The sequence below is a fragment of the Pseudoliparis swirei genome, chromosome 8 (assembly GCF_029220125.1).
Source record: "Pseudoliparis swirei isolate HS2019 ecotype Mariana Trench chromosome 8, NWPU_hadal_v1, whole genome shotgun sequence".
Taxonomy (NCBI): domain Eukaryota; kingdom Metazoa; phylum Chordata; class Actinopteri; order Perciformes; family Liparidae; genus Pseudoliparis; species Pseudoliparis swirei.
The window spans coordinates 11,265,070-11,291,425 of NC_079395.1; the positions used below are offsets into that span (position 1 = coordinate 11,265,070).

At 43.8% G+C, this 26,356-nt stretch overlaps 1 protein-coding gene across 1 annotated transcript; it reads left to right on the forward strand.

The window, feature by feature from the left end:
- Window positions 1-310: 310 nt before the first annotated feature.
- hs2st1a (heparan sulfate 2-O-sulfotransferase 1a) lies at window positions 311-25,348 on the forward strand. Its single transcript, XM_056421418.1, has 8 exons — window positions 311-496; window positions 617-790; window positions 18,767-19,020; window positions 19,152-19,237; window positions 20,079-20,217; window positions 20,387-20,484; window positions 22,149-22,306; window positions 23,490-25,348. The coding sequence occupies exons 2-8, from the start codon at window positions 667-669 to the stop codon at window positions 23,711-23,713; spliced, it is 1,083 nt and encodes a 360-aa protein (XP_056277393.1). The 5' UTR covers window positions 311-496; window positions 617-666; the 3' UTR covers window positions 23,714-25,348.
- The last annotated feature ends 1,008 nt before the right edge of the window (window positions 25,349-26,356 follow it).

Below are 26,356 nucleotides of genomic sequence, written 5' to 3' on the forward strand. Positions count from 1 at the left end.
TTCATATACGTTATATTCACATTTTCATACATATGTTAGTGATTCAGGTTAATTTATTTAATGTAATGTTTCTTGAGTTTCGGCATGTACCAAAACGACTCAAATTTTCTTCTTCGACTTTATTTTTTTATCAGAGCTCAAAACCCACAGCGCCACCTGCCGTCCGAGTTCATGTCAGTTTTTGAAGATTATCCAATCCGGTTAGAACAGATAGAGATAGTCAACGAATAGAAACCGTCAGCTGTGTGGTGGACTGATGATGCATCCAATGGCCTGAGTGGTCGTAAAAGTATGTCCGTGGCTCGGTGGTGGACACACACTGGATGGGACAGGGCAGCGCTACATAGGGGACGAGAGCGACAGCGGCTGGTAACACCGCTCCGACAAACCCGGGAGACACGCACTCTGGATACATCTCTGGGGCTTGACATCGCTCCTCTATTGGGGATTGAATTGATGAATTAACAAAGCCGAGCATGAACACATCGCCTTTAAGGTAAATAGGGGATTGTAACACTGCGAGATATCCACGCACACGCACAGAGGGAGCGAGGGCCATGTTCAGACTGCGGCTTTGTAATCACCGTCGTCGCTGTGTGTGTGTGTGTGTTTTCAGTGTTTCCTTCTCTGAGCATGGACTGACCAAACACCTCTCTGGATGATTTGATGGGGCTGCTCAGAGTCATAATGCCGCCCAAGTTGCAGCTGTTGGCGCTGCTGACGTTCGCAGTGGCCATGTTCTTCCTGGAGAACCAGATCCAGAAGCTGGAGGAGTCCAAGGGGAAGCTCGGTAAGTTTAAGGGTGCGCATACCTTCACGGCACTGCAGGAACACCGCAGGCTGGGTGGGAGGTATCTTTCTTTGGTCACTGTCGAGACGTGCATCACCATTGTTGTGCATCTGGGTCGGTGTGCTGAGAGAGCAGCGCCTCACCCAGCACACATACCTCTTACTGTGGCACACAGTCGAGACATGTTTGATGATCTGGGAGCTGTCGTGCTGAACTTTGCATAGCCATGAAGTATTTAATGCCGACCGATGGTACCTCTCATTCATCTGTGTCACAGCAATGCAGTGTGAGGTTGAGGAGGAGCTGCTTTCTCCTGCCTGTTGCCCTGTGGTAGCAACTGTGTGTTGGTATACTTTAGAGCTGCAGCTCGAAGTTATTGATATTATTGGTTAATCTGATAATCCTGGATGTGATCAATCTTGTAGTTTAGAAAATTGCCCATCTCAATTTTCTTAAACCCACAATGGCTTCTTTGTTTTGTACAACCAGCGGTCCAAAACTCAAAGATATTCAGTTTGTATTTGTAAAAAAATAGCAAATTATAGCATTTAAGGAGCTGCAACTGGAGCAGGTTTGTCTTTCTGCTGAAAAAGCAGAATAGTTTTCTGTCACTAACCGACTGATAAACGTGTACATTTTTTAGATAAGAAACCAACAGCTAATTTTTGAGGTACAGTACATATCTGGTGGTTCTGGAGTCAGTGGGACATCTACAGTGTGTTGCAGAAAACCTCTATTTGCTCCAAGTGAGTTGTAATGCTATGTTATATACATGGAGACGCCACCCTGCTGTGAATCCTCTTCTGCCCCTTTATCAAACTCTCCTGTGATTGAACCGGGCCGGCGCTGCATTCAAATCTCACTGTGAGCTCCCATCGGGGGCTCACTCCCAATAAAGATCTGGGACATTGCAGGATTATCTCTCTGATGCCTGATGCCTTACTTTTTAAGGAACAGCAGAGTGGTGCAGACGATCTGAGGGTGCAGCTCGTGTACCTCAGGGGTTCAAACGCCACCTCTTGTATTATTTGATGAGAGGTGGCAGCGGCACTGAGGAGAAGCAGCTAACAGACCATTTTCACGGGAGACATTTTGACACAGCAAGGAAAACACATGTGTAATCAATAACATAAAACATGGATGCAGTTAATTCTATTACGGTGATGCACTTCCAGGGTCCTTTTATTGCACATGCTGGTTCATTCAAATGTCTTACTGGGACACTTAACCCTTGTGTTGCCTTCGGGTCAATTTGACCCGATTCAATGTTTCACCCTCCTGTTACCTTTATATTTACTAACATATTTTACCCTTGAGGTCAATATGACCCCAGCTATTAAAATCTCCAGAAAATTATTAGAATTAATATTGCTTTCCAAGTTTAAGTGTGAGGTACTTTATGTTTGTTTGTTGACTCCCAAAAGAACACCGACATTAAACATTGAATCGGGTCAAAATGACCCGAAGGCAACACAAGGGTTAAGGGAACATAGTGGGGTAGATAACTGTAACAATTGTTCAAAAGTGGATACAAGCACCAAATTTGGTATATGTATCCCTCTGGGGTCATTAATTAAATAAAGAACGTTAGCCACTTACATTTCAAAAATGGCCGCCATTTTCCAAGATGGCTGCCAATTTTGCTGCTTGACAGACATATTCTGCCACAGAATTGTACCCATGGGACATATTTTTATATTTTTACCATTAAATCCTCTATTATCTGCCCTGGGAACATCAATAATGTAAACAATCTTAATGATTGAGGGTCTTTTGGTGACATCTCTAGTAAATAACATGGAAAAAGACAGGAAAATGATTTAATATGAAGAATGTTTAATAAACAGAATGTATCATGTTATTGAGGAGGTTAGATCTATTTTGTTTTTCTGAGACATCGAAAATGTTTGAAAGTTCATTGCAGTTCTTTCTAGTCCAGACACCTACAGCTGCACAGAGCTGTACAGGTAAGACCAAACTGGTAACAGTTGCATCTTCCATTGCATTCTACCTTGCATCCACATTTGGTCAGCTGCTGGCAACTCTCTGCTATTGGTGATAGCTCTGTCCAGAGGACCTGCCACTGATCATCTTTCTTGGTCCATCCCCACTCAGAAGGACTCTCTGGTTCTCCTGACTCCAAATGCAGCCTGCCTGGTAGGCTGCACGCTTTACATGCTGAAGCAATGCTGCTTTAGTCGGAGGAATGGCTTCGTATGACCGCTGTTTTCTAGCAAACAAGTCCAACCTGGCATCATCCACTCCTGCTGCTTCACTGGATTTGTCATACATCATGACCACAAACCTTTCTAAAGTCTTCAGGTCACTGTCATCTATTCTTGGTGGATAGTGGCTGAGTTTGGTGAAGACTTCAGAGGCTTCATCAAATACACCCCACGTTTGCCAAGCAGTCTTCTTCCCTTTGCCACGGAAGGCTGAAACAACATCACAGCCTGTAAAGGCATGGAAGAAAAGGATTCCTCTTCTCTCTCTTCCTATACACTGACAGAGGTCATGTACAGGGATCCACCTCATGTTCACTCCTTGACCAAAAGCAATCCATAACTGTTGTAGACCTGCTGCTTGAAGAACTGGTAAAGCACTGACTGCTATAACAAGGACGTCTGTATCACTGGCTTTGATCATGATGTTTTTGCTGCCATTTTTGACTGCATGCTTGGCATGGACAAAGATCCTGGTGTCCGCTTCCTCATGTGGGCATGAACTGACTTCATCTAGGTTGATGGACTGATTGCTGACAGCCTGCTCCTCTTTGGTCACTATAAGGACATTTGGTGTCACTGTTTGTGCAACCTTGTCAGCAAGGAAGTGGAACAACTCAGTTTTATTGTTGTCATTTCTAAAAAAGTTCCGCCAGTTAGTTGGTATTTTGCCATTGCTGGTCACTTTCCTTCTGGCTCCATGTCCTCTCTTAGACCTGGTCTCTGCTTTCAGACTTGATTGCTGGTACACGTCAAAGACTATGTCTGTTCTCTTGTATTTCGCAGAGTATGCCTGTACTTTTGGGAGAAACTCAAATGATGCATAGTCGTCAAATGTCAAATGTCTTAGAGCTCACTGTTGATGAGTGCTGAGCCATCAATGATAATGGTTTCTACTTCTGGTTCGGTATCATAGATTTTGACAAGAGACTCAAGTATGGCTGCCAACTGAGCTTTTTGAACAGTGTGGAGCCTCCCACCATCAATCAAGGCAGTAGGGAATGGCTGATTCTCATGTTTAAAAAACTCTTTGAGATCACATTCTCTGCTCTGACATGAGATAAAAAGCTTGGAGAAAAGCTGGCAGTCCTCCTTCAGCACTTTCTCTTTTGAACAATTGACTGAGAATGAGCCATGATGGAAGAAGTTTGTGCAGTTCTTCTTGATAGGCTCATAAAGCCTGGGCTCTTTTTCCTCTAATCCTTTCATGAACTCTTGGAAACGGGCTCTACCTCTCTCAAAGAGGGTATGAATAAACACAGCGACACTTGGGTTTGCAATATCCTTTGTGTCAAGTGAAAACAGATCATGGCTCTCCTCAGCAAAAGGATTCCCAAGATCCTCCAGGACACTGGTTAGCTTATTGACTCTATCAAGGAATGATATTTGAGCATGTTCTGTCTGTTCATGGTGACTGGTGTGCTTTGCACCCTCCCTGGCACTGGATGATGCTTCATATTGAAGAACCAATCCTTGACCATCAAAACATAGGGGTAGACATTACCACTTTTCATTTATTGTGTTTGGCTGAAGAGATATGACGCAAAATACAGAATTTGGTTATGGAGGAAGGCAAAATGGTGGCCATGAATGCCACAAAGCATTCAATGATGCTGTCTATGGTATCATTGCAATCCTTGACCATCAAAACATAGGGGTTGACATCATCTTATATGTGCTTTGATGTTTTTTTCAGGAGATATCATGGAAAACGCATATTTTGATAATGGCGGGGGGGAAAATGGCCGCCGCGGCCGACATGAGCTTTTTTTTGCATTAGCTAACGTTCTTTATTGGAAGAGCAGTATCCATAGAGTAATTGTGCCAATTTTGGTGCTTGTATCCACATTTGAACGATTCTTCATCAAAAAATGCTGTTTATCTGCCCCACTACAGAGCAATGGTTATTTTTATTGGTAAAACCTGTGCTATGACCAGTGCAGAAGGCCTGTTACATTAAAGGCCTATTACATTATAACAGTGAAGACATGTTGAGTTGCCTCAGTAGGAAAAGCTAAGGAGTAAATAATGAAATTGAGCTGATTGGAAGTGAAGACTCCAGCGCAGCTTCTCCGCTATAAATCAAGGGACTCTGCACCGTCATCATCTTGCTCTGTAAGCAGCCCACATGGTCTCATGTGAGCTGAAACAAGAATCTGGCCAGCAGCTCTTTGTTTCCTTGTTTTTTTTAACCCTAACCCTAAACAAACCCAATCCCCCTTTTGTTTCAGACTTTTGCTATAAATTCCCCTGATTGTGGAATATATATAGACTATGCAAAATGGTCGCGACTACTTAAAACAATCGTGATCAGGCGGCTATTTATTATTGTGCTCGGGGGACCTTTGTTATATCAATGGTACTAAATATGAGGTTACCAGAATCTCTATTTGTGTGATAAAGGTGTACAAAAGATGGCAGTAAATCCCATTCTGTAAAGATGCACACAATCATAAGATTATTAGTCTAATTAGCCAAAATAAGTGAAAACATCGTTGTTTGTGAATCACGACTACGTACGAACATATCGATGAATTTGATGAGTTGTACTTTAGCTGCTTGTGACGTCTTCAGATGCACTAGTGGTTGTTTTTCTGACCAGTTGTTTTAAAATAAAATATAAGTCGATGATTTAATTTAATTGAGTACATTTTCTATCAAAATATTAATCAGTTGATGAGTCCAGTATCTCAGATGTTAGAATTTGCTGAGTTCTCTCCTGTTATATCATAGTAATAATTGTTGAAGAAAACATGACATTTCCTTAACTTTTAGGACATTTTAACTCATTTCTGATGGTTTGTGGATTAACTGATTCACCGATAAAAATAATCGTAATCACTTTTCAGCAGTGGTTATGGTCTTAAATAGTTACTCTTGTGCCACGTCACTGGAATAACAGCTGATACGGTTCGTCGATTCGGAGAAATTTGACCTGTAACACTTTTGAAAAAGTAATTTTTTAACACAAATTAAAATCTCAAATGTGGATATTAACTTCTTTTCTTTGGATTTCATGTTTGTTTCCTGGGCTTTCAGGTAGACGTATAAACAGACCCGTTTCCTGCTAGATTGTGACTAAAATACTTTAGAGTCATCTCAATTGAATAAAGTGTCTCGATTGAGTTTTCACATGTTGGAACAATCCGGTCTCTTGGTGGGTAGAGATGTCTGTATTGGCTTGTGGCATGGATTTCTGCTGCTGTAAAGTGCGATACTTTACAAACGGCGTAAATCCAGACTCTCCTGGCCTCCACACAGACACACAGACACACACACACACACACACACACACACACACACACTACCGATGCTGAAACACAACCTGAGAGGCTTTTCCCCCGACTGCCCACCACCACAAGAATCTGTTGACTTGGCAGAAAGCGCTCTGACGGATCGCTCAACTGGGCAGACGTCACGATGCTGGAGCTCTGAATTATGTGCAGCGTAGCCAAATAGTTGTGACTGAGGCTTTTACAGGCACGATGCTGACCGACAGCCACAGGGCCGGTCACATGACCAGGTACGCCTGCTACAGGTTCATCTGTGCAACAATATTTTTAAAAACAGCGTAAGAAACGCTACAAAATCAAACCTCGCATGAAGGATTCTCGAAATGCTAAAAACAGAAGAAGCTCCTTCATGTTTGCTCATGTTCATAATTAACTTCATGCGGGTTGGAATGACCGGCGTCCTCTCCTCACAGCGTGGGATCCTATCCCCCGCCCCCGCCGGGCAGACAAGCTGTGATTTGCCTCCAAATTAATCGTCGGCACGCTGTGTCCCAGGAAGTCTCCTGCATTACAATCATACCGCGATGCAGCTGCGTGTCCAGCTGTGGGCCGAATCCATTATTCTGACGGGGTTTCTCTCCGGCTGCTCACCGGCTCTGCTGCCGGCTCGGTCAACAGTAACGAAGAATGGCTGCGCTGGATGGACAGAATAATAAAGGTTCTTTAATAAAGAGCAACGGGAGTCGAGGCCACTCTGGCCCTGTCGGGTAGATGTTGACTCTCAGGCAATTCTGGACACTCACCTTGAAAAATGTCCCGCTCTTATATCAAGGAAGGTGAAGTCTGAGGCTCGACATTCCTGCGTAATGATTCACTGAAGGCGAGAGACGGATGCCTGAATTAGATTCAACCGGGATTAGATCTTCTAAACCAATTGAGACACGTTTTTTAGTCTGTCCTTTTTAACCGGCACCCCAAAAAGCCCGAACCAGACGGACTTTATGGTTCTTAAAAGAACGGAAAATAAGTTTAATCAAAGTAAAAGTATCTAAGTTGTTGATCATGTGGACACCTGCATAATTTTTTCTTTGAATCTTTTGTATGTGCAGATTCATTTAGCACTAATTTAGTTTTGTTAAGTGAAAAGCTGACACTTGTGTGATGAAGACTGTTAGATTAGACGTCACATCCCTTCACAATAGAGTCAAAATGATGATACAACATCCCAGAGCGGTGCATTGTGGGTAATATTTTGAATTTTTTGAGTGATTCCTTTGTTTTGAGGCTGAAAGCATGTTCATTACACAGTTGAGTGCGTCATTATTTGTGTAACATCTGTCCTTGCCACCTGCTTTTATAGATTCAAGCTACGCTGGACTTATTTCGTCAGGGAGATTATTCATGAGCGAAGAAAGAAAGTAGAAAAGCCTGTTTTTATTGAAGGAATCACAGCTTTTCCCAGGTAGCGGGTTGATTGCTGGTCTGTTGGGAGCTGCATAGATAGAAACGTTGCTTATAAACTGTCACCTCGTGGCCTTTGGAGCAGACAGCCTCTCCGCCCCTGTGCCCTGCAGGTCGCTTGAGGGCCGTGTGTCACCCAGCTGACAGACATATTGACAGACATGTTTCCCCTCCTTCAGCATCATCGCCTTTTATCTGCTGCCGGTTTTTCAGCCTGATTTATAGGAATTCAATTTCCATCTGTTGCGTGGTGATATTTATTTCCATCCACAAGCGGCTCTGTGACGAGCTGAGAGAAGAAGAAAGAGATGCATGCACTTCATTGTCCAAGTGTTTGCAGAGCTGACGCAAGACTTTTAAGCTTTCATTTGTGGCTCCCGGGCTTGAATTTGACTTTGATTCTCGTGCCAGGCCCTCGCTCCCTACAGCCCGACCTCACACTCGGCCACTGAGGGAACTGAGCGGGAATTTGCTCTTGAGAGGACGTTGGTCGGGCCTCGTGCCCCCGCTGCGTGGACTGTGTTTGGATGACTTCATGCCTTTTGGCCTGCCCTGCTGCCGCACGTCGTTCATCCTGCCACCAATCGGGCTGTGAGCTGCGATTTAACTTTTAAAGATGATCCGAGCATCTACCCGCCTCCTTTCACTTCCCCACATTGGTCGAGTGTGTGCCAACCGGTCTGTGTGACTCACTTAACGGGCTGCGACACCAAATGGTCACCTCCTCTCGATCTAATAGGTGACACATCGGTCACACTTAACTAGACTGAGTCCTGCTTCTTCTCTACAGCTCCAGGTGCAAACCTCAACATCCTAAATGTCTAATCTTCTTTATCAGATTCCCTTTGAACTCTCCCTTGACACCCCTCATCTCTGTTTTTAGCTTCCTTTAGAGGTGCATGAGTCATTTTCTTTCACTCTGCACGTTGGCATCTGTTCCCTAAAGCAGCCGGTAGCGTCTCCCGCCTGGACCGGCCTGCTCAGACACTCTGAAACACGCCATGTGAGAGGCTAATGGAGGGTAGCCCACAGCGGAGATGGCCGTAGGTGTCGGGGATGGATCTGTTGTAGGAGGAAGGGAGGCTCGGCGCTGATGGTCCTACTGCGCTCATGCCGTATTGTTAGGAGCCTGCTTGGATTGGGGCCGAGGATTTATGTCCGCTGGTGCGCACTTTATCTGCCAGGGAGTGTCTTCCAGCAGCAACCAGAGCCAGCGCCACGTTTGCTCCCGGAGCAGGATGACAGGAAGGCTAATCGGGGAGGTTATGGAGGGTTTCACACCTTCAATGTAATTGGAGGCCGTTCTCGAAGAACACGCCGCTCTAACACCACCCATCCCTCCCCTCCGCTGGCCTCGCCCCAAATCTTCCCTCCCCTACTCTTCACACAGACCCACGTACTCCTCCTCCCAGCCTCCCGCCTTCCTGTCTCCCGATTGGGCAGAAGTGTCGGTTCACTCGACTCAAAGAAGTGGCCTTCAAATGTCACGTGGCACCCAAACCCTGCTGGTCTGATGATATTGAGTGAACCAACGGGGACAAGTGGAGCTCTGACTGATGGCCGATGAGTTGTTATTTAGTTGGATTGATGAATCAGACGCGTGTCAGAACACAGTTCTGCCACGATGCTCAGAGAGAATATCGATCCTGAGTGCCGGTGTGACGTTTTGTCCCAGAAATAATCAGTTGTTCATTCTCCTCACCATTTTGGTGATGGTAAAAGCTCCAAAATCTAAATGAGACTCTCTGGGGCTCACACCTTGCCGTACCCAGAGTCGAAGCCTGTGGGTCCTTTGACCGGTAATGGAGCCTGTGGTTGTAAACATGTGGCAGCAGATCAATTTACGCTCTTCCTCAGGAACCATAGTTTATTTCTCTACGACACCATTGCGTTGGATGGCAGCAGGAAACAGGCTAGCGGCAAATGAACCTCTCGCATAATAGTGACTTATAATGACCGTACTCTCATCCAGCTCCTTCTGGATCGACGGCTGTAAACAACTTCTTTATTTGCGTGCCGAGTCTCCTTTAGTGATATTAAAATCCCTCCTGTGTTTGACTACTAACCCCATTGGATGAGCAGCTGAGAGGAGAATATCCGCCACTGGCTTCTGAAATAAGGTGCTATCAAAGGAGGAGAAAGTGTGGAGGGAAATGAAAGAGATGATTTAATTTTCATTGCGACACAGAAATATTTAGAGCCCCAGCTTGTGGCTCATAAGCCCTTCAAAAACAAAACAAAAGGGAAGAAGAAAACCCGCCTGCAGCCTTTTTACAACCAATTTCATCAGAGCACAGAGGAATAGAAGAGGAAATGTAGAGTTTGAGCAGTGCTGCTCTTCGTCCTCCTCAGCCTCCGGTTCAACTCGGCTCCTGTTAGTTTTAGAGTTGGCTTAACGCGATCTTGTTTTCCTGTAACACCAGGCGTCCTCAGGGATCAGCTGTTAATGTGATGCTCCGACTCTTTCCCCTCCTCCTTGTCAGACTAATCGACCTCTTTTCTACCCGTATCCTTTTCGCTCTCTTTCTATTTATTTGTTGTCTTTTTCTTTGTCTTAGCATGCGTCTCCTTCCCTGTCCCCACTGAGCTGAATGATGAGAGCAGCATTGCCAAATGCCCTGAAATTCAACTCAAAGTTAATTTAGACAGAATACAAATGAGAACGCGCGTGCAGCTGTGCTGTGTGTGTCGGCCTTATTAATGAAATATCTGGGTTGCTGAATATTCAGCTTGTAAAATCAGGATGTCCCCTATTGCTGAGCAAGGATAAGTAGATATATGCGTCTTTTTCTGTGGTGTTCATATTTTTTCTCAAACACTACACACAAGGTTGATTGATTTTTTTGTGTTTGTATCTGCCCTGTCCGAATATTAATGGCACACCAATCCAATACACCGGATTAGTGTTGCCGCGGAGTCTGACCGTATTAAACTAATTGGGCATCGGTCAGACGGGATTAATTAAACTACAAAAACGGACTCTTTGTCACTGATGCTAAAAAATATAAAATGTAAATTCAGTTTTAGAAACCTTCTCGAATATTATAATAAGAATTTGCCCAAACATCAAAATAATGTTTCTGTATTAATATCTTTACTCATAAGGGGTTGCAACTAACAATTATTTTCATCATTAATTAGTGTGCCAAATACCTTTGAGATGAATCAATCTATACTTTTTAATTGAAGGTTATTATTATTATAATCTCTATAATCACCAAAGCTCATTGACAGTTGATTGATGCTGCTGGTTACACCCAAACTCTTCTTTCTCCTGCATCAAGTCCGTGAGCCAAGCAATCAGCACGTGGCAAGCGGTCGGCATTATGGTCAGATGTTTTTCACTGTCCAACTACCATAAAAAGGTGAGCCAATCAAACTGAAACACCGTGGAGTGAACTGCTGCTGGTCAGTTGAACCCGTGTCGTCGCAGAGACCTTCTGGAACGTTTCTGTGGGACGGATTCTCCGCAGCGTTCACCTGTCCCTCCCACTCATTAAAACTATGAATAGCTGTGGTCTGCTCGGTCTTAATAGAGTGTGGCGTTCTCCCCAGACTCCCATACATGCATTATTAATTATCTGTTGCCGGGCCGAGAGACGGAGATATCGGTGTTGTCGCTTCCCAGATCGGCACTGTTATGCAAACAGTGTTTGTTGTTATATTTGGAGATGAGGGCCACTGAGAGTTGTATTTCTCTGTGAATCTATAAGCATTCAGCTGCTGCAATTTGTGCAAGTTTGCGAGGCCGTTGGCGAACATCGAGCCGCCACACAGACATTCCTGCTGGTTTCTTTTCTCTCGACAAGTTACCCAGATATGTGATCCTTCCTTTTCGAACTGCGAATGCCTTGTTGGCTAATTCCCACTGCTTAGTCATTGACAATCTGTGCTAAAATGAGATCTCCTACAATCACACCCCCCCCCACCCCCCCTCCACAACCCGTCAGACTCGCCTTTTACTTAACAAGGCAGGGGAATGATGGGATCTGCCATCTGTGTAAATTGCTCCATAATCTCATGTGACTGTCTGTTTCTGGTTAAGCAGACTGAACGTGGCCCTCTTTACGCTTTCTGTTTTCCCAGACATTATCGGCTCCCCTGTCAGACAGCACAGCGGCTTCGATCGCATAAAAGACGTATAGGGGGAGAAAGTGGTCGGTTGAACCATGACTATTATCGTTTCCATCTATCCCGGATTGTTATAACTGTAGAGACATGGCTTGAATTTAAACTAGGTATTATAAATGGGCCACATGTGGCTGCAGCTTATTTAGTGTTTGAGTGTAGTCGAACAGCTTGGTTTTAATCTGGAGCTCATGAACTCCACAGAGCAAAAACAACCCGTCATCAGCTGCTGCACTTGTGTTGTCCGTTCTCTAAAAAAAGGACATTTTTGAGGTCAGTGTTGCATGTCAGTGTCAGACAAGGCCACGTTTTGTCTCTTTATGAATGAGGAATGCTTTGTCGGCATTCTCCGACACAAACACTCTTGTGTTCAACACGCCACGGAGGGCAAAGAAGGCCATTTCCAGGCCGTACACGAACTTCACGTGGATCGGCTGGGTTTACCTCGAGAGCCTGGCAGCAGGATGGAGCACCTCCATCATGCACCTGTCGTTGTGTTTGCCTCATTTCTCCTGCTCTCCTCTGTGCCTTCTCGTAAAAGGAAAACTACCGTGAAAGTCATGACAATAAAAAACTCTTCAGCTTGTATTTCTGCAGCTTCAGTGCCAAGTCCAGGGCCGGAAATGTCACGTCACTATGAAACGTGTGATTTACGAGAATCTTCAATGTAGCCAGACATTTTATTTCACTACTTCACCGCACCGGGTGCATCTGTTGATTTGAATTTCAATCAGGGAGCCTTTCTGTTGCTTGTTTTGCAGTCTGACTTTAATATATTGTTTAGCACGGTTCTTAGCAATTACAATCAGACGCTTTCCACGAGAAATGTAGGAGGCAAAACCGAAAGAAAAAACAGATCTTTCTGTTTTTTGTTTGTATATTGTTTGTCAGAATGTGTCATTTCTTCTATGACTCATTGCTGGATCACCAAGCGGACCCCCAGGGGCCACAAACAGGGCTCGATCTTAAGGAGGTCCCGATGTTCCGGGGCAGAAAAGAATAAACAGGAAGGATGAACATTTATTTTAGGATGCATTTGGGACAAGAGTTGAATGAAAAATACCGTGTTAATGTTACAATAAGATGAAAGTGACTGCACGTGTTGTGTATCACGCAGTTCTTATGAAAAACCTCTTTGACAACATAAACACACACGCAGCACGTGAAGCCTCTGACCTCAGGACGGCCGCAGCAGCAACGGGGCTTTAAACTCAAGTCACGAGTTCTAAATGTGGGAAAAGAAAAAGCACCGTCAGCAGATGATCTATACTTTAATATTGTGTTTTAATGGCACATATTTGAAAATACAGTTTAAATAAAGAGGCCATCATCAGGGTGCAGCTGCCATGTACATTCTGCCGTGTTCGCGGTACTTAAGGGGAACTTGGAGGCCACAGACCCTAACCCAGTGCACAGAGCGGTGCATTGTGTCTTTTTGGGCACGTATTAGTCAGTCTACATGTGACTTGGAACTGGACCGTATCTCTCTCGTCTCCAACCCACCCACCCATCTCTCCTCCCCATCTGCGAATGAGAGCTTTCATGGAGTCTCGACGTCATGCTTGTGTGTCAGAGTCGGAGCCAGTACGGAAAATGCCTCAACTTTTTCAAAAAGCCCTCTCAAACAATTCCATGTTAAATACTGCATATGCAACTGTAGCATAAAAGTATTGGAGTGTGGTTTAATGCAAGTGTTATTCAGTGTGCGGGGTTGTGTCTCTGTTCCCGCTTCCCTGCTGAGCTCATTTGAAGGCACTGGAGGTGTTCTTGAATGAACCGAACACCTTCACAATCACTTCATGAAAGCGCTCGTTCATCCGTCTCCTTGTTCAGTTCTCTGCAGCTGCCGGCAGTGTTGAAAAGTTTCTTCTCGCAGGCCCGTTTCATATTCCTTGTTGCCACTCAAACCACAATGGTGAGGCAGGTTCTGCTCGGTTAAATCAGGCCTGAATCTCCCCTTCAGTCCGGCTTCATCCCAGTGCCCTCTGGTAGGTTCTCTGCTCAACGGATCAGAAAACTGAATTGGATAATTAGAAATTTGGAAGTGCACGGTTCCCCCAAATGTTCGGTGGTGACAAATGTCCCCCGTAAACATTGGCACAGCAAAACAACAGCGTGCTTCCAAGTCTATATGGAGGGAAGAGGGGGGAACGACACCAGCGGCAGCAGACTAACTGGATTTTTATGCAACAGCAACTTAGATCTCCTCCCCGTCATACCTCATTGATTTAGCAATCCAGCGTCATCCAAGCAGAACCATACAAGCCGTACACCTCAGCCTGCCGCTGATAGCCAATCTCTATTACCTACCTAGCCCAAGGCTTCGGACCGAGGGGCTAACCCTCTCAGGGGAAGCAGACAGTGGGAAAGAGCTCCGACTGGCGGATCGGAGCGATGATGGATTCATGTGCCGCTTGGAGAGCGGATCATCTTCTCTCCCCCACGTTTATGATCCCATCAGATCTGACGCTACAGCAATAATACACGACGGCAGATCTGGTGGGGAGTATGAATGATTATTTCAAATGCTTGCGTCTAATCAGCCGCGAAATTGCTTCAGTAAATATGTTCATCCACCAGAGTTCTTCCATCTGTCTCTCACTTTGATTGAAACTCTGAGTAATAGGCTTGTAGTTATCACAATGTTTAAGACCCGTGTTGGCTTCACGCTTCATAATTGGCTTTTAATGCACAGAGACGGCTGGACAGAAGGAAACTGACAGAAATGTGGAAAGAAAGGAGGCCCGCTGTGTGGGCATAGTAACTCAGGCTATTGTTCTCTAATTAAATGACCTCAGAAGGGAGCGCTAAGCTTAAGTGTGTGTGTGTGTGTGTGTGTGTGTGTGTGTGTGTGTGTGTGTGTGTGTGTGTGTGTGTGTGTGTGTGTGTGTGTGTGTGTGTGTGTGTGTGTGTGTGTGTGTGTGTGTGTGTGTGTGTCCTCTCATTTGGAGGTCTGTGCCAAGTGCATTCAGTCTCTCAATGAATAGGCCGTCTTCTACAAAGCCTCAGAAGCCTCCCCGTGCCCGCTTCGCCTCCTTGTCAGTAGTTGGCAGTCTGCCAGAAGCCGGCCTGTCTTTAACAAGTGGTTTCTGGGCCTCTTCACATAGCTGAGGACGTTGTCGTCGGGAGGCAGTAGCCCCCGGTCTTATCACTATGTTCCCCACCTCCTCTGGGAAGACTTGAGACGCTGCCAGCTCCACAAACGCTTACATGTGTGTGTTTATGCCACAACAAAGCAAAAAGAAAGCTTACATGATGATGCGTGGTCTCCTGTTTGGCCCAGAAGATGTCGGCAGTTCAAAATATGGTCAAGTACAAAAAGTCAGTTTAAAGTGTCAAGTGACAAGTGATTGTAAACTCGTATTGGTCCGTCTAGTTTATGAGATATCTGGTTCTGAGGACTGAGAGCAGAATGGAATGTAATTTGTGGGACTCACAGAATTAAAACGATACATTTAAAATACTCTTTTGGAAACAATGTCCCTCGCTTGTCTTTGTAACTGGATAATCCACAGACCTAGAGTATTTCTTCAATAAAAGGTTCTTCCTGTGAAAAGTGTTGACAGCAAACTCTGGATTATCCCGAGTCACAGGGACATCATCTCCTGAAACACAACGCTGTTGTGATTCTTTGCTCACAGCATTGAAATTTTCCAACACAATTACATTCACCTCGGATAAACCTGGGCAAACCACTTGTGAGAAAGTATATGTTGTTTTTGTTGTATTGTTTAAAACCCCAGAAACCTCTTTTCAAATCCTCAACATTTTTATAAAATATAACTCGACTAAAAAAAACTAAATAATCCAAAATTAAACCTGCAGTAGCAGTTTCCTTGGGGCACCACATCAATCTTTCCAGTGACATTCACCCATATCTCCGAGCTGATATATATATATATATATATATAATATATACATTCATACATACATATATATGCACACATAAGTACATATATATGTATATATATATGTATGTATACCTATATGTATGTATATATACATATATATATGTCTAGATACATATATGTATGTATATGTATATATATACATATATACATACATATATATGCACACACATAAGTACAGTCATATATACATATGTGACAACCTGGTCATTTTAAGGGCAAATATTGTTGTCAGAATTGTTATTGTATTGTCGTGTGTTAGTACCTTGCCCCCATCATCCTTATTTTCTTGTTATTATTATTTTAAATGCTTTGTGTTCACTTAAAACTCATCTGCTTTCACCTGAAGTAGCTGCAGGGCGATACATGTGTTCGCCACTAGGTGGCAGTAGCGAGTTTTGCCATGACTGGCGCCGTAATTTTTGTCTTAAACAAACAAGTTAGACCAGCATATCACAGACGGTGACGCATCTATTAATGTGAGTGAGTCTGTCTTGGTGTTTACAGGTGGGAAACGTACACAAGCGCCATATATAAAATAGTGTTGTGTTCGCTCGCTTTGGCGGTGATATATTTAGATAGTTATAAAGTATGTAGTAATTAAAGAGAAGACAGTTAATTCGCTGTTTAGCTAGCAGATGCTGATAGCGCGCTAGCGTTCTAGCGTTTCCGGTTCTGTGCTGTGACGTCGCTAGTGACTAGTGACGTCACGGAGCGCCGAAACAGAGTTTGTATATAGAAGTGATTTCCAGCAGGAATTTACTCTGTGCATCTCACACAGATCCGCCCTGACCTCAGACAGGGTTGGCTCTGAGATTCAGAGTCGGGTGGGTGGGACGGCGATTCTCAGAAACTTCAGACTGAGATTCAATCGCCAGGAAAAAAACAAACACGAATCAAATTACTCCAAAACAAGACTATAATGCTTGTAAATCAAGTTTATTCACACACATATTCACGCTACTTTGCATTAAAAAACGATATATATATATATGTATATATATATTGATATATTGAGTTGGAGCCGCTTTCAAGTAACCAAGATCTCAACTAATCTGCTTCATCCGGACTATATGGGAGTTGTGATCATCAGTGGTTTGGTTTGGCAACACCAGCGACCGCACAACTGTCATTTAGATTTCAATGTTGCGGACATTGCCAACTAAACCCAGGGAGAATAGCACATAGAGAGATGAAAACACAAATACAGAAATATTGTATGTGAAGTACACAGCAGTTACTTGTCGGACCCTTTCTCAAAGTATGTTTTCAGGGCTTTGAAGACTGAAGCAGACACCTGGTACGACCCATCAGACTAAAGGCACCTAATATTTATGTCTCATTGTCAGGTGTTGCACTCTGACTCTATTTTCTGAGTGTTACTGTCTTTCTCTGTCACCCTTTGCTGCTCACCATCATAAAAATAATCCTAAAAGGACATTTGAGCCCAAGTGATAACGTTCCAGCAAAACAACTGTTATTGCTGCTGTTGTTAGCTAATGCATGCTTTGAAAGGAGGCGTGAATGAATGTGTCCATTACAGTTGTTCTGCACGCTGACAGCCTTCAGCCATTACAGCCACCTGGCACGTCTCCACGCCACCGGCTCGGAGCAGCAGTAGCCGCACGGCTCCGGCCGTAACCAGATCCAGCTTTGATGAGTGGGAACAGCTGCTCAGGAGGGTGTAAGAGAGGGGGCAGTCACCGGGTTGTGTGCATGCCCAAATATGTGTGCGCAGATGAAGGAGAGGGCGGCAGAATCACAGTTGAGATCTTAATTGGCCGCCGGTGCCAGATGTCGGCCTCTGAAGACGGCACGTCCAGGCTGTAACAGTCTCAGCCGCCAGGCCGAGCTTTAGGAGCCCGCTGGCTCCTGTGAGTGCTCCCACGGGTATTAGGTGCTCCAGTGTTCTGCCTTCCCTCCTCTCACTCACTCACACACACACACACACACACACCTTCCCGCTCCATCCTTCCTACGGGGCACTCTGGAGCATTGTGAACACCAGTCAATCTGAGGCGAATTTAGACTAAGAAAAGCCTGAGTGTGACAAAGGCCCGGGCTCCTTTGTGTTCGATCCATTCACGCCGAGGCACCGAGGTCTGGCTTTGCTGACGTCTCATGCAACGTTTGGATTGAGATGCCTCCGCCCTCCTCATTTATAGTGTGTTGATGACCTGTAAGCGTCCAGTTAACTGTCAGATAGCTGTAGCCTTACCGTCTAACTACCAACCTCTAACCTCTCGCTCTTCACCCTCGTTACGCAATGCTATTCTCAGAGGAAGAGGAAACTAGGGTGAAGAAATCAATACACACGATTTAGAGTCTGTCTGAAATAGACAAAGATGCACTTGGCCATATGACGGTACATTTATTTGATCTAAAACAGGAGCATGCAGACTCTTCACTCCGTGGTTAAATAAGGAGAATGTAAGTTAAGTTACTGGACTGACAATAAAGTGGAATCTGATAAGCGAACGACACCGGTGGCATCGCAGCGTGAAATAGGCTGCTCACAAAATGATAAGGAAATTACACCTCTGTCTCCCACACAGCAATGTCACTACTGACGGGGACACAATAATATCTTTGATGGGTCGCTCATGTTAAGTGGATCTGGTTTATATTCAATCCTCCATATGTAGCGGAGATGTCAGAAATGGATCAGCTGAGTGCTATTTGAGCATAACGCCTGTTAAACATTGGCTCTTATGTAAACAAAGATCTGGGGATGTGTATTTGGCTTGCCCATATTAAAACTCCAACTATTATTTCTTGCAGCCTGTCTAAACTATCTTGTCCTGTGCATTACTTCCTTGTACTTTTATAAAGAGATGTTTTATTTTATTGAGTTATTCTGCTCCGTAGAGAGGTCAGAGGTCAGGTACATCTCCAGAGCAGCACACCTAGATCTGGTTGTTGTATAAAGATTAGCTCGCTGAAGGACTTTTCTGCTCACTTCTTTTATTCTGCAGTGTCAAAGTTGAACTCACACCTGTATCCAACTTCCTGTCGTCCCTGCAGAACGAGCCATCGCCAGACACGAGGTGCGAGAGATCGAGCAGCGACACACACAGGACGGTCTGCGGGAACGGGATTCGCCGGCCTCGACGCTGTCCGAGGGCGAAGACGACATCGTCATCATCTACAACCGCGTGCCCAAGACAGCCAGCACCTCCTTCACCAACATCGCCTACGACCTGTGCGGGAAGAACCACTACCATGTCCTGCACATCAACACCACGAAGAACAACCCCGTCATGTCCATACAGGACCAGGTCAGCGCCCGCAGGCCTCTTTGACTGGACTTCACATTTGTAATGTAGAGGCCTGGTTTCTGGGTATTTCTATATTATTGTCAAACAAAAACCATTTCAGTTACTGTTTTAACAATCATAATTTGGTTCAGGTGCGGTTTGTAAAGAATGTGACGGAGTGGAGGGAAATGAAGCCGGCTTTCTACCACGGACACGTCTCCTTCCTGGACTTCACCAAGTAAATGCACCGTCTTGCATTATTACCTTCGCATTGAAAATGCCGGAAGGTTATGTTTTGATCGCCGTGTATTTATTTATTTATTTATTTGTATGCGTGTTATTCGCAAATCTCAAAAAGTATTGAACCGAATCGCATGAAATTTGGTGGGATGATTGTTTATTATCCGGGGACCAGTTGATTAGATTTTGGGATCGATCGGGTCAAAGGTCAAAGGTCATGAACAGGTCAAAATCTTTCGCAGAACTCAAAAAGTATTGAACCGAATCGCATGAAATTTGGTGGGATGATTGTTTATTATCCGGGGACCAGTTGACTAGATTTTGGGATCGATCGGGTCAAAGGTCAAGGTCAAAGGTCATGAACAGGTCAAAATGTTCTTGAATCGCATGAAATTTGGTGGGATGATTGGTTATTATCCGGGGACTATTTGATTAGATTTTGGGATCAATCGGGTCAAAGGTCAAGGTCATGGAAAGGTCAAACTCTTTTTTTTACCATAGCACGATACATTTTGTCCAATTGGCATGCAACTAATGCCAAAATGTTCATAATTCAATGCCCAATCTTGTGATATGCGAAGGTATGCGCTCTACCGAGTGCCCATTCTAGTTATATATGATGTTGTTCCAATAAAAAGTATGATTCCCCCTGCTGTGGCTTTGTGCAGGTGACTCCACCTTGTGGTCATTCACAGCTTTGCACTCACACAGTGGAGGGTAATAATCTGGGTGGAGCACGTTGCTGATCCTCTGACCTCAGCAACAAAAGAAGCTTATTATTGTCTCTCTTTTGAAATCACATTTGAGTGCCTCACCCCAGTCGCTGTTACTTCCGTCAGGTTTGGAGTGAAGCGGAAACCAATCTACATAAACCTGATCCGGGACCCCATCGAACGGCTGGTGTCCTATTATTACTTCCTGCGTTTCGGGGATGACTACCGGCCCGGTCTGAGACGCAGGAAACAAGGAGACAAGAAGGTTGAAATTCATGAATTGTCTCATGCTATTGTTTCAATTGGAGCCACATTTTGTATTCAGTCCTGTTCATATCGACTATTAAAAATTAAAAATAAAAGTCGTTATGAAATTAACTTTGACAAACTTGTGTTTTCTGAAAAAATGCCCATGCGATGTGTTTGTGTTTCAGACGTTTGATGAATGTGTGTCCGCCGTTGGCTCAGACTGTGCTCCTGAGAAGCTCTGGCTCCAGATCCCCTTTTTCTGTGGTCACTACTCTGAATGCTGGTAAGTGTAAAACATCTCACACAGACAACACTGAGTCCGAATTATTATCTGTTATTTTAAATTATAAAACAAACCTTGATTTCGCCTTAGTTATCTTTGTTCTGTTTATTCAGAAGGCCACTGATTATCTATATTTATGTACACAAATATAAAACCTAATTAAATCAACAGTAAATGGATCCTACTAACAGGTGGTGTTATGTGTCCGCCTGTTGCATCTCACTCCTCTGTGCCAATGGGACTTATTGTCCAAAAACTAAAAACATATTGTGAAGCTAATTCCACCGTTCTGCTGCATTCATCCCGTACTGGAGCGCTACATGTTTTTGGGTGGTTTAAAACCCCAACAAATACACAGTTTACTTCTGTTTCCTTAATGTTAACAACTACAGTGGCCATCTGTTTAGGAAATGATGTAGGCTTTTTGTAGCTTTACTTTTAACCCTCCTGTTACCTTTACATTTACTAACATATTTTACCCTCGGGGTCAATTTGACCCCAGCAATTAAAACCTCCAGAAAATTATTAGAATTAATATTGTTTCCCAAGTTTAAGTGTGAGGTACTTTATGTTTGTTTGTTGACTACCTAAATAGCCCTTTAAATATATAAAAAAAGTTGATATTTCTTATATGTTTGACACAGTGAAAAACAGCCTGGGGTCAAATTGACCCCAAAGAACACCAACATTAAACATTGAATGGGGTCAAATTGACCCTAAAGGTAACAGGAGGGTTAAGGAGAAACTGAATTCCTGTGATGTTTTTTTATGTTAAAGTCTTGCGTTGTAATTGTTGTCCGACGGGTTATGTGCCACAAAGAGGTGAGAGCGAGACGAGTCTTTGATGGCTTTGGTCTTTTCAGTGGGATTTGTTGGAAATGACAAAAGAAGACATAGAATATCGACCGTCTTGTCTTTTTCTCACCTGAGGTGGTTGAGCTAGTTCTGGAGAGACGTCAGTGATGTTTCATAATGCACAACATTATGCCTCAGTCCCTTTCTATCACTCATCTTCTCAAGGTCTCTGAAAGCTATCTCAGCCTTGATTTGTTATCTCTACATGATGATATGTATCAATGTCTCTTCTTCTCCGTCCTCCATTTCCTTCGTTTAATCTCACCTTCACTCCGCCCTCCATCTTCTAACCATCTTCCCTCCTGTAGCAGGTAATTTAGCCCGAGTGTTTAAAGCCTCTTTCGCGCTGAAATAATGCCACAAGGAGGATCAGGATGTTGCTAAGATTGAGTTCACTGTGGGGCACTAGCAGCATCTTGGAAACCATTAAATAAATACTGAAGAGAAAAATGGGAAGTTGCTGCCAGTCTTCTCATACTGTGTTTAACGAGGCTTTGCCAAAAAGATACTTTGTAGGCTTAAACAATCTTTTTCCTTTTTTATTTAATTTCCTGACCGTTACGAAACCTTTGTTCCCTCCCCGCTCCTCTCCTCCTTTCTCTGGTCCTCCTGTTGTCTCAAACCGCTCTGGACTCCGTTCACGTCTCATTTTCCTGTCACTGTCTTCGTACCTTTCAGCTTACACTCCTCCTTCTCCCCCACACTTTATGTCCATTTTCTTTCCTTTGTTGATGATCATTTCACATGCAGCAGAATTTCAGCCCGATACAAAGAAAACTAACCACACACAATGAACTCAATCTGTGCAGGAACGTGGGAAGTCAGTGGGCTCTGGAGCAGGCCAAATACAACCTGGTGAATGAATACATGCTGGTGGGATTAACAGAAGAGCTTGAGGACTTTGTCATGATGCTGGAGGCCGCGCTGCCACGCTTCTTCAAAGGAGCCACTGAGCTGTACAAAACAGGTGCCAACATCTGCTGCACAGTTGGAAACCATTTGCTTTTCCCATTCATATTTTTGTTTCCCGCACAAATTGTATAATATACCGAAAAGCTCCTTAATGGCTCCCTCAAATTGCAATGCTCAAAGTGTGTGTGTGCTGTGGTTGCATATTAGCCATCTGAATGGCTCCTCTGGGAATTTAACTGTGATCAATATGCACTCATGCCTCTCGCTGATGTAGTTACAGATTGGTTATGAGTGCAGCCAGAATGAATAATGGAGAGCACAGAAGAATAACATCTGACATTGATATAAATGTACCATAACTCAAGTATGTTCATCATAGCAGCAGATACACCCGAATACTCAAGTTAATGAGCTGCTAGTGCAGCGGTCGTCTAAAACATGCCCGTTCAGAACAGCAACACCACAGGGCGAGCATCTGGGGCCCGAGACCCTAAACTAAACTTGCCCCTAACAGCTATAGATTCATTATTAAAATTATTAAAATGTTACTTTTCATACTCATTCTACCCCGAAATAACAAAAAAAGGCCCCCAAAGCACATGGTAAGAAGTACACAGATGAGTTGCATGTTTTCTGTGTCCAGAGGAAATCATTGGGGTCAAATATGATGCATTATTTTTCATGAAACTATCCAGCATCAATTAGAACTGTAAGTTGCACCTTGAAGCAACAGTAAATGTACATTGTGTTGAAAATGCATCTCTTTCACGCTGCACTTTTACAATGCAGGATTTAATAGTTTTACTATTGGCGGTGTATACTTATACAATTAAATAATTACCAGAATTCAGATTCTTCAGATTGAGCTGGTTTCCACCCGATTGGGCTGTGAAAGCGAACAAGCTGTCATTTTATGTATTATATATTTAATTAATGCAGATTGTAGACTTTGTATTCTTATGGTGGGTTTTTTCTATTGTCCATTTAATGGTTTTACACTTTTTATTTGTATTTAATTGGGCAGGTTTGGGGCTAAAGATTGTCATTCTGACCTGGCAGCATGGTCACACACACACACACACACACACCCTCCAGGCGATGCACAAACCAGCAGAGGAATATAAAGTCAAGCCCTTCCCCAAAAAAAAATAACATTGTTGTACCATTTAACATATTAGATGTGTATGTTAATGCTGAATCGCTGAGACCACTTCAACCCTCCTCCTCTTTCATCACAGGGAAGAAATCCCACCTGAGAAAGACCAGCGAGAAGAAGCCGCCCACGAAGGAGTCGATCGCCAGGCTGCAGCAGTCGGCCATCTGGAAGATGGAGAACGAATTCTACGAGTTTGCACTGGAGCAGTTCCAGTTTGTCAGGGCGCATGCTGTCAGAGAAAAGGACGGCGAGCTCTACCTGCTGGCACAAAACTTCTTCTACGAGAAAATCTACCCCAAAAACTAAAGAGGCACATGTCCGTAGAGGACACTTAGTGCGGGCTCAGATGGAAAGGGAGAAGGAAAGTGTGGCTGGTTTGTACTTGTGAGTGAGAACATAACGTGGAGCTGCAGAGCAACCTGCGTCTGGTGGCAGCTGCCTCATACACGCGTCTGTCCAGCCAACTGGACATGGAGCTTGTGTTGAGTTCCCAGCAGCCCCCGGGCCTCCATTCCCCTTCACTTCCATGTCAAAGGTCGTCGGGCCAGAGGACCTCTGTCGGCACGTGTCCGGAGATGACCTCCAACGACTGGTCAGACCTCACCTCCTGATTGGCTTCTCTGTTCTCCGATCCAGACAAAACATTTCCATTGGCCCTGTACGGTTTGGTTGTATTTGAACTCTTTCCTTCGGTGACATGTTCTATGCCTCACCACCACCACCACCACTAACTTAAAGAGATTGTAAGTGTACAAAACTGACTACTGTGCTGTGTTATTGGACTTGAAAAATAACTTTTTAGGTTTTTATGAAGTAAAAATCCTGTGACCATGGACTATCTACTGGGACAAGTGCGTATGTTTTATACTGTACTCGATGTGCTTCGTTGGATGTAATTACGCAGCTTTGCCCAGCGGCTATTCCTTCGTAATGAAGGAAGACATGATCGTATTAAAATGTGTAAGAACACTATAGTGAAGATGCTGCTGCTGTCAATATTTACTACTTTTTTCAGTCCAATTCATTCACATGCAGATTTGCTACTGTATAAGATTAACCCATTTATACAATCAGTTGGTACATTTCATTTCACTTTTTAGTCTCCATTTCATTTTCTTAAATGTGTTTGTTCACTGTAGAACCAGATAGTCTGTGCTATGCCAACATGTTGGGGAAATGCTTTCATCTGCTTTCTTCTCAAGTGTCTAAAGGGGAGATCGTTACCACTTCATTCCCTGAGGCAGAAGGCTCCAGCTATCAGCAGGTTAGCTTAGCTTAGCATAAAGACTAAGCAACAGTGAGCCTGTCCCACCCATGACATCGCACACTTGTTGTTTTATCACATCAGTTTTTGTTTGCATTAAACCCACCATCAGTGAGCCTGTCTGCTTATTGGTATCAATCTTCTCAACTAATTGGCAAGAAAGCAGCTGTGCATACTTCCCCAAAAAACTTGAACTGTTTCATTAAATCTTTGCTGTTTTCTTAGCAGTTCTCCACATAAATGAAGGTTGGGAATAACTTTACTCATTTGATTGTGTATTTGTTATCTCTTGTAGTTTTCATCTCGCTTCTCAAAGGTTGGGTTTATTGGTTTTTAAAGGCCTGTAATTGGCTGATCAAAGTTCTTGTCTATTATAAATTGCTTACTAAAAGTTGGAAATGTTTAAAATGACAATGTTGTTCCCTCAACTAATTCACCTGAATGAGCTGCACAGATATGTTCCACTGGATGTACAGCCACATCACAACTGGAAGTATTTAGATGTGCGTGTGAAGACGTACTCGTGGTTATCTGAGGACAAACTGTCGTGTGTGTACCTTCTCCACGCCTGGCCCGCCTTGTGTTGCAGTCCTTTCAGATGGAAAGTAAAAACAACTCGCCGTTTTCATCTTCTGATTGCCAAACAAAATACACTGAATTTTTTTGTTTTAAACTACCAGAGATGCATGTGTATTCTTTGATTTAGTGTAAATGTTGGTGCATCATCATCATCATCGAGTACAACAGAGCAGGGAGTGGTAAAGATAGATAAAGCCGTGGCGAGAATTAAAGCTGGATTATTTCTGGGCTGGTATCCTGCAGAGGGAGATAAAGAGCTGGCAGCTCTGCTCCCACCATGTGTGTTTATCCATTTCAACATCCTTTCCATCTCCTTGTCTGTATTTGATATGGGGATTTCAGTTAATTAAATATGGGACATAAAACGTGATTATACTTTAAAACAATTTCATACAAAAGCACAGAAGGTTGGCATGACAACCTAAATGTAAGTCAAATGTTCTCTCAGTGTAGAACTCGCTCTACTTGCAGCTGAAAAATAAAAAAGATAGAGCACTGAAATAAGATCATTGTAACGTGAAGGGAGTCACAAGAGGCCAGAACATGTGTATATATGACCCAGTGCCGCCACTCTGTTACTTCCCCCTGCACTCGGATAATCCCTGTGTTGTCATCAACTATTGCACTCGTCCCAATTCATCTCGGATCGTTTTACAGTTACAGCTTCTTAGTGTTGGCCGTCTGACCCAGATAAACATGGAGGGTGCCCCCTCGGTAACAAGCAGCTTTAACCCCTCTGAGGCCTTTTATGATGTTGTAACCGGAAAACATCAGAGGTGGCTGCTGTAGACAGCTGTATCTAAAACAACATGTTCCAGGTGTTATTTGTCTTTTTAGTCTTTACGAGATTATTCATCTGAGATGTGGCTACCACTGTGTCATTTATGATCTGTAGTTTATGATGATTGGATGCTATGAACCAGTAGAATTGACATCCACGTTCTCCAAATGCCAAATATTCTCTCAAGAATTGTAATTAGTTTATAGATCATTGTCAAATTGTGTTGGTGATGTCATGGTTTAGATTGAGTCAAATGCAGCGAATCCACAAGTTGTTGTCAGTGTGGTCCAACACACACATGTATGTTTGACCTGCAGAGTGACGT

Excerpts from the sequence above, each read along its gene's own strand:
- hs2st1a (XM_056421418.1), top strand. The coding sequence starts at position 667 with ATGGGGCTGCTCAGAGTCATAATGCCGCCCAAGTTGCAGCTGTTGGCG. Across the intron at positions 19,021-19,151 it reads TCATGTCCATACAGGACCAG|GTGCGGTTTGTAAAGAATGT; the intron begins GTCAGCGCCCGC and ends AATTTGGTTCAG. Across the intron at positions 19,238-20,078 it reads TCCTTCCTGGACTTCACCAA|GTTTGGAGTGAAGCGGAAAC; the intron begins GTAAATGCACCG and ends TACTTCCGTCAG.